Source organism: Cupressus sempervirens, chromosome 6 (assembly GCF_028749045.1).
Source record: "Cupressus sempervirens isolate cs-2001-9-10 chromosome 6, ASM2874904v1, whole genome shotgun sequence".
In the NCBI taxonomy this organism is placed as follows: Eukaryota; Viridiplantae; Streptophyta; class Pinopsida; order Cupressales; family Cupressaceae; genus Cupressus; species Cupressus sempervirens.
In genome coordinates this window covers 13,800,725-13,809,239 of record NC_143123.1, presented here as the reverse complement: position 1 = coordinate 13,809,239, position 8,515 = coordinate 13,800,725, and the positions used below count along the sequence as shown (strand labels likewise).

The window sequence follows — 8,515 nt, the reverse complement described above, 5'->3', positions numbered from 1 at the left end:
GTTGGCTATTTTGTGTCTCCTTGTTGTGAGTGCGTCATGGTGAGATTTGTGGAGATTCTTTGTCACCTTGTTGATTGTGCTTTCATGATCTTGTTGGGTTGTTTAACCCTTAGCTGGCCAAATTATGTTTTGCTCCTTTATTTCTCTATATTATATTGTCATTTGAGCCGTCTTTCATGTGAAGTTTTAAGATTGGTATGTCTCCTTAGCCTGGTTGCTTTTTTATTTTAAGAAGTATCTTTCTATATTCATGGCTCTAAGAACCCCTTTGTCCTTTGTTTTTTGATGAGAATAAGTTATGCTAAAAAATTCATTGCTATTTTGGACTAATGCTTATAGAAGTGAGGTCAAGATTGGAAATGAGACATCCTCTTAGTGAGCATGGTGATGTTTTATCTAGTCTTTTGGAAGGATTATCCTAGTTTTGAGGTTGTAGCCTTGAAGGTTAAGTGCCTTGGTCTTAGTAGAGATTGTGGGAAATTTAGTTATATGTTTCTTGCCTTTTGGTGAGGTAAAGGTGCTAGTTTATGACACCTTTCTTGGTTATTTGTGCTCTTTTGGACCTTATAATTTGTGCTTGCTTCTACATCTGTAAGGGATTTGTGGTGATCTCTAAGATGGTTGTATCTCTTGTCTAGTACCCACTTAGTTGTGCACTCTAGAGATTTGTGATTGTTCTGTGTCGCTTGTACTTAGAGAGATTCAATAGATCATTTTTGAGTGTTTAGTGTGTTTAAGTATAGAGTACTAGTTGCACCATATCCCTTGCTTATGCAAGCTTCTAGGAGTAAGTCTAGTTCTAGTGAGGGAAGAAATAATGCCCTTTTCTTTTGCACATTGGAGATGTGTTGATCTTTGCTTGATTCAACTATGTGTCCAAGGATGTAAAGGTAGCATTTGTGTTTTGTCTCCTAAGTAATTATTCTGTATTTTGTTTTTGTGCATGCATTTATTTCTTTTATGATTCATGGTGTGTAGGGGCCACTTGCATGTTCAAGATGAGTATCCCTCAACATGTCAACTGTTGATGTTATTGCATTGTGATGTATTATTGATATCTATGCCCAGTTCTATGCAAGGGCTTGATTTATTGTCATGTCATATTCATGTATTGCATGTAAAATGGTAAAATGTGTGATGATTAATTTAATGACATGCCAAATATTCGTTAAACATGACTATGAACTTATGATTTTTTGAGACATTAATATTTAAGTTGATATGAAATGATAATGTGATTTAGGTCAACTAAATGTAATGAGATTACGATTATGATGTTAATCATTGTTGGGTGGATATTGATATGCTTTAGCTACTATGAGTATACAAAGGCACACATGACCTTTGTGGAGTGATTATAGGTACATAGTATTGACCCCACTTGGTTATTCAAGTGCATGCCAACACTAGTTATATTTGAGATGTCACATTGAATGTAAAGAGTGTTTGGGTGTTCTGGTGCTAATTTATGTCTTGTAAATTAAATTGAGAAACTTAGTTTTATGGTTTAAATTGGCGAATTTTCCATTATGTAGTTTTAAAATAGGCTTATGCACTTTTTGATGAAAGATTGCATGCCATATGCAAAAGAAAATGTTTTGGATTCAAGGGTGAAACTTGGGAGACTTTATTTTAATTATTTCATTTCAAAATTATGAAAAAGGGTTTAGCGGATGAGAGCAAATTAGAGTTCACCTTTCTATTTTGTATGAAGAAAAATGGTACAAAACCCCTCAGCTTGGGAAATGTAATATGTAAATCAGGAGGGAAAATGTGAATAGATTAGTGTGAGATCAAATGCATTTGGATAGAAATGGGGAATGGATCACTCTTTTGCATGGATTTTAGCTACTAATTTACATGTGTAAAGAGGTTGAAATGTTAAATTTTAGCTAAATGGATGTAAGTTCCTCATTCCTTCTCCATTTCCCTTGGCTCTTGTTTCTAAATGTTTGGAAAATGTTTAATTGATCAATAAAGTTATTTCCTTTGTCTTCGGAATCAAAGAAAGTAATCTATATAATTGTTTGTAGATTCTTTGTGAACTTTCTTGTAATGCGAGGTCGTTATGCCCTTTTATTTTGTACAATGATGAAAAGGTGAAATTTTTGTTGAGAACGGGTTGTTGGGCACTTTAAAAGCAAAGGGGCTTTCTTTAAATTTTAATTTCATAACTTTAAACTTATAATAAATTCTTAAGGTATTTGATGGAGTTCAAGAAAATTTGTTGGGTTTTATGTTTTCAAGAAAAATGGAAAGCTACGACTTTGATGAAAATGATGATGGATTATTATGTGGAGGTATAGATATGCCTTGTAAAATGTGAAGTTGTTGGATATGTTTAGATTATGTTGCATGTAGTTATCACGAATTGAGAAAGTTGTTGGTGTGATGTGAAACTTGTTAAATGACTTTGTTTAATTTTGATTTTTTTTTACTTGGTGTTCATGAAGATCCCAAAATGTTAATATTATAGTTAATGATGGGAGTGACTTGCAATGGGGGCTGGGGCACAAAAGGGCCACTGGGATAACTCATTGAGAAGCTATGGTAAAAAGTGAAAAATAATGAAACATTATTAATAATGAATGAAGATAATGCGTCTTTTTCATGCCTTGAGTGTTCATAAAGACTAAGGATGACTTGGGAAGATCTAAATGTTTGTGGAGCTTTGATTCACTAATATTGGTTCTCATCATCTATTGGAGAGGACGACTAGTTTCCACATGAACCATCCCTTCGGGCGATGTGATTGTAGTCCCCTTTCTTGCTAGTTGTGTGACACTTAAAAGATAGTTACACATTTCTTGTGGGTGTTGACTTATTGATGCATATCTAAATGCCATGTATTCTTTGCCTTTGGATGTTTTAGTATCCTTTGTGCTTGTATGTTGTTTATATGCATATTTTGTTGTTATGTATTCTTTGTGTTTGGATGAGTGTTTGTATCCTCATGTGACTTGGGTGTGTGAGAATATTTGGCCTTGTGATTGTCCCCTAGCATCTAGGGAGTAGATCTTTTGATTACACATGGTTGGGTGGTGTGCTTATCACTATTGGGGTCTAGAGGATAATGCACTGAGCTTGCTTAGTAAATTCTTTCTCATAAATTTTTATATATGCTATTCAATGGATTTATTCAAATGTATTTGTATAAAAACAAATTCAAGTCCCATATAATGCAATGTAATGATATTCATTAGACCACTCATTGAGATGGATGTAGATGTAATTGATAGTAGGTGATGCTTTTCCATATGGATTAATCACATGTCTTGATGTTGGAGCTAAGCATTATTGCTCTATGATCATTTTCTCAAGTTGCTTACATTTTGTTAAGGAAAATGAATATAGGAACTTTTTTCTATATGCAAATGAATATGAGGTATCTTGGTGTCATCTTGGGTAGTGTTACAGATCCAATATGCCCTTGTCATATTTCCTCACGACTTTTCGTAAAGTGGTACAAATGTTGAAAAGTATAATCATTTTGTGTCCTTTTGCATATTGTCATAGGGTAGGAGTTCAGAGTGTCAATGAGGTCATTGTGAACCTTCCCATCTCCTTTCACTAGCACTTGGAGGAGTTGCTCTAAGTGTGTTGCAAATATTTGTCTTTGAGTTGGTTAGGTTGATGTGGATTCAAGGTCCATGATTCTCTCATGCCATCCTAGTGTTTTTTTGTGAGAGAATATGGTCATGGATTGTATCAATCATTGTAAAGGTGTCCTCTCTTTGGTAAAAGCTTAGTTAACTAATATGGGTATGAAAGCTGTTTTAATGAACCATACATTTAAACAATATTAAAACAATAAAGAGGCTGGAAAATTGTAGACAAAACAAACAAAATTATGACTATATCAATATGCTATATACACAAAATAACCAAAAACAACCAAAAGTTGACTAGCTCTAAAATAGTAAAGGAGCCATAGCATGATATATCGCAGAGGTGAAATTATATGTTCAAAGCAGGAAAGTAGTATATAGTCATATTCAAAGCTAAGCTGTACCTAAAGAAATTTCTAAATTCTTGTCATGATGTCATTATTAACAGTTGGGCGCCCAGCATAATAGATTTCATTCTTGCCTTTCTTTGTTGAACTGCTATTCTTTTTTAGAGTAATTTAGCTACAATCAATAAAAATAAGGCATCCTGATCACCGCCCATACAAAAAAATGTATCATGTACAGGGCTTTCAGGGAAGTACCCTATTTTGGCAGCACCCTAATCAATAGGATGAAAGCTTTAGTTTAGTAAAGAAAGAAAGAACTATGCAATGTACTCCATCCAAAACCATGGAATCGGCAGAAATATTATCTGGAACATCTATATATTTGTACAGAATCAAGATAAATTAGATAATACAACTTGAGTGATAGATTTCATCAAATCACTTCCTGTACATGAAATATCCAGCATAATAAAAATTGCTTTTAGAACATCAATTTGAAGCATCAGAGTCGCCCTAGCAGAATAAAACTTTGATGACTATATGATCACAAAATCATGGTAGTGTACATAACTAAAGGGTAATATCTGATGTTCGCAATTCAATCTCCTCCTATCAATTTTTCAAGAGGACTCACAATCACAATCCCTTTGCAAGACTTCATATGAAGATCAAAGCCTGAATAGAGTGCTGACAATATTCATAAAAGGCTGTATTTCGTCAACCTGACAAACGATGTAAAAATTCTACATAATGACACAGCTACAAATTTGAGAATGCTCATCTTTACCATCATCCGAGTCAGAGTCACTGAACAAAAATGAAATTCAGATTAGTGCCAAAAAGATTGTGCAAGTCAATTTGAATGTAGTAGAACTCCATCAAATTACATAACTAACGCATTTAGACAGCTTCAGAAAACAACCTATATAGCAGAAACCTAGAATTCCATTATAAAATATTTTAAACTTTCACCCTGTCTAGCCAAAAGTCTTTATCTTTTAAATTCTACCCAAAAGATTTAGCATTGTATCTAATCTAATTGATTCCAAATGTTCATTTTTTTACATAGTCAACTCCTGGTTGAACAGTATAATTAGATGACTTATAAATAATCCTTTTAATGGAGTCCTTCCTGAGATGGATCTTAATAAGAAGAGCCGTGAAATTCCAAAAACAAAAAGAATTGTGAATGATTACCATGTTTTTAAACAAAAGGTGATCATGGTGGCTTCTACAGGAAACTAAATAATCTTTGGTCTTGAATCGATAGGAAGTGCAGGATTAAATGTTCCCTTGGAAAATTTAGTACAAAAAATGAAATGGTTTGGTATTGTTCATCCCATTATAAACCATATGTGATTGTGATACCCCACAGTGGTGGAGCTCTTCTTGACAAATGCTCCAAGCTGTACTTGCTGAAAGGTGAAATAAATACTGGATCTAGATGTGATACATCTAAGAACTTGCACACCTAGTTACTCTCAAGCCACATGAGCTAGGAATTTAATAAACAGGGTAAGCCAAAATATTCTTGGCCAATATAGGGGGGCATTAAGTGCCGGACAATATGAAAATTTGTGAAGTTCATAATTAAATAAAGTCCAAACACAAGTATTTATTCCATGTTTTCTATTGGCAATTTGGCACCCTGCCGTTTTCTACATGTTTTGGAGTGCTAGTTGTTACAAGAGCAATGCTAGTTGAATCTATAATTTCATAACCCTTATTCTGCAGATTTGTTTTCTAGGGACCTATTCTCATTGTGCAATGTTTACTAGTCTTGTTACATTTAAGCACCCCGCTTAATAGTACACATTCTAGAAGAGGGCACCGAAGTGTTAACAAATTGGTCTTTAGCTCTACCCTTATACAGTCAATTTTGATCAAGGAGACTGATAAAAGAGCATTTATCATTTATCTTATTGTACAAAAAGAATTAATCTCTCAATGGATGCCACTGCCACAAAAGGATTAACCTCTCAACATACGATCTACTACAGAGGGTAAATATACAAGCATAGATCCATCTTATCATGGATCTAACATTGGCTAAGCAGCATGCTAAAGATTCTAGGTGTCATTGCAAATGTATTCCGAGCAGTTGATTTGGTAAGATTTGAGAATTCTGTAGGTGTATTTGTTAACACTGAAGACACATTTATATTTAACGCTTATGCATGAGAAGTGACCCAATCACATGTTTAATGTGGCCACATTAGTAACCATCAATCACTGTCCTGTTGCAAGTTCTTCCCCCCAATCAATTGTAGGGTGCAGCTATAGGACTATAGGAGCAAACAGACAACATGCCTGATATTACCGAATAAATTCCAAATTTCCTAACCCCAACAAGAGTTGGCAGATCTCACAACTGCTATATAAGCATGAAAGAATCGAAAGATCTTATAGAAGGTGCCTCATTGCAATACTGTATAGATGAATACTAACCCTAATCTTCTATACGCCTAATTTCATCTATAAGACTCTAGGTTTCAGTCCTTACGTTTTGCATCTACTTGGTAGGGTTATTATGTAATTTGTGGATTCCAAAACATTTGGATATAGACACACATGTTTAATCCAAATCTACTAGTAGTGCTGGGTGCAATCAAATGCCCTGAATTAAAGGACCTAGAAAGCCATATTATGCGCTAAAAATGAGAATTCTTTCTCAATTTTCACATAACATCGGCATAAAGAAGGAGCCCGAAATTTGTATAGGAGAACTATGAGGACACCCAAAATCAGGAATTAACGGCTCATCTTTATGACAAAACAGCAATATTCAGGTCACACATTTGCCCTGACCAATCAAAACCGATTTCAATTCGTTTATCCAAAGCAACAATTCGTTTGAGGGTTAGTAAATATAAATACAGATTCAATAAGGTCTACAGTAATGACTGACCGGGTAATCTGGAGATGTTTGCTCCATTTCCATAACAAACCCAAAAAAGAATCCGGATATAAACACAGCATTCAATAGAGAGCACAGGACGGTAAGGTCGTAGGTTGACCTGTTGAAGACCTTGGATTTTTATGCTCGTAAACGGTTTAAAAAGATATCAAGAGAAAGGCGAAAAATGCATTTTGGGTTGATGTTAAAAATAACTACGCAGAAAAATTTAAGCGCTCTTATCTCTTAATTTGGGTTTTCTTCATTTCTGGGTCTAAAATGAATTTAAGGAAGAAATTACTTTTAGACTCTTGTGATTTCTATTCTTATAAATGGATTTAACAAAAGAAGCAACACTGGGTTCTACTAATTTTTGTATTTAGAATGGAATTTACCCCAAAAAGACAAACAATACGGAATCCTATTGATCTTCATGCTGAGGACAGATTTCACGGAAAAACGAAAATTGAAAATTGGGTTTCTTATAAAAGATCTGAGTTTACCTTGGCTCAAACTTCCAGACAGAAGTGAGCTCTTTCCCATTGCTATCATTCCATTGCACTTTCAACTTCCTCCTGCCATTCAGATCGCCATTCCCATTAATCAGAAGTGCGGATTTGGAGTCATCGTCATCATCATCTTTTGTAGTGTTTACATTCTTCATTGCATTGAATTGAATATTGATCCAGGTCTGTAAGATTATCTAAGGCGCATTGGGGAAGGCGGTATTAAGGATTTCCAATCAGCAATAGGACAAAGTAAACATGGTTTTTAATTCGATTCCATATGCAGACCCGATGAAGTCAGGGATTCCAAAATATGGATGACGACAATCTTCACTTTTCTTTGCCTTTTCACATCATTCAACAGTTGGAGGTGTGAATTTTAATGATTTTGTCATCCAGTTGGAATTTGTTTTTTTTGACAATTACGCCAGTTCAACTTAGAAATATCAATTGTTTACTGAGCCTTCCTCAAATGTGTCCCCTAAGTGAGAGGCCCGGTTGTAGGCGTTATTAAAAAAAAAAAAAAACAGAAAAAATACTTTTGACTATAGTTTGTTTCTTAGTCAGTCTGGCCGGATTTTGTAATTCATCCTTATACTCGACAGGAAGGACAAGTTTTTTCCTTATTTGTCTATGATATTGGCTGTTTTAATGCAAAATCTTGATGTTTCTCTTGTTAGTCACGTCTGGATCAAAATCAAAACTATTGATGGCTCCATTTACCAAATCAGATATTCCTTATCTGGGGGAAGGTATAGCAGCAAGCATGCGAATATTTGTATTAGATAGATTATTCGCAACAAAATGGTTTTAACTTTAGCAACACGTTAATTCGGTGGAATAGGTTGATTAAATATTATGGACCTAAGACGAGCCTATTTTTTATTAGTTCCTGCAGGTAACTATTGTTAATCTGGAATAGTTTGAACCCAAGACCTCCATAGTGAGAGGCTTGCAATTTACCGAACAACATTTATGATTTGACAACATTTATTAATATTTTTGTTATATTAATAATTATTGTATTTTTTTATTATAGGTAATTGACTGAAGCCTAAATTATTTATCATTCATTTTTATTATTATTGTTAGATTAATTATTATTATGTGTTAATCTGGAGTAGATTTGAACCCAAAACCTCTCCAGTGAGAGGCTCG

At 34.3% G+C, this 8,515-nt stretch overlaps 1 protein-coding gene across 1 annotated transcript; it reads right to left on the bottom strand.

The window, feature by feature from the left end:
* Nucleotides 1-4,304: 4,304 nt before the first annotated feature.
* LOC149550802 (uncharacterized) lies at nucleotides 4,305-7,978 on the bottom strand. The gene is made up of 2 exons (XM_089786366.1): nucleotides 7,355-7,978; nucleotides 4,305-4,762 (listed from the first exon to the last, which is right to left on the bottom strand). The coding sequence occupies exons 1-2, from the start codon at nucleotides 7,513-7,515 to the stop codon at nucleotides 4,699-4,701; spliced, it is 225 nt and encodes a 74-aa protein (XP_089642492.1). The 5' UTR covers nucleotides 7,516-7,978; the 3' UTR covers nucleotides 4,305-4,698.
* Nucleotides 7,979-8,515: the final 537 nt, after the last annotated feature.

Bases quoted from the DNA above. Each gene is read 5' to 3' on its own strand.
- LOC149550802 (XM_089786366.1), bottom strand. From the start codon at position 7,515: ATGAAGAATGTAAACACTACAAAAGATGATGATGACGATGACTCCAAA. The intron at 4,763-7,354 runs GTAAACTCAGAT...ATTTTTGTTCAG, and splicing joins GTCTGGAAGTTTGAGCCAAG to TGACTCTGACTCGGATGATG.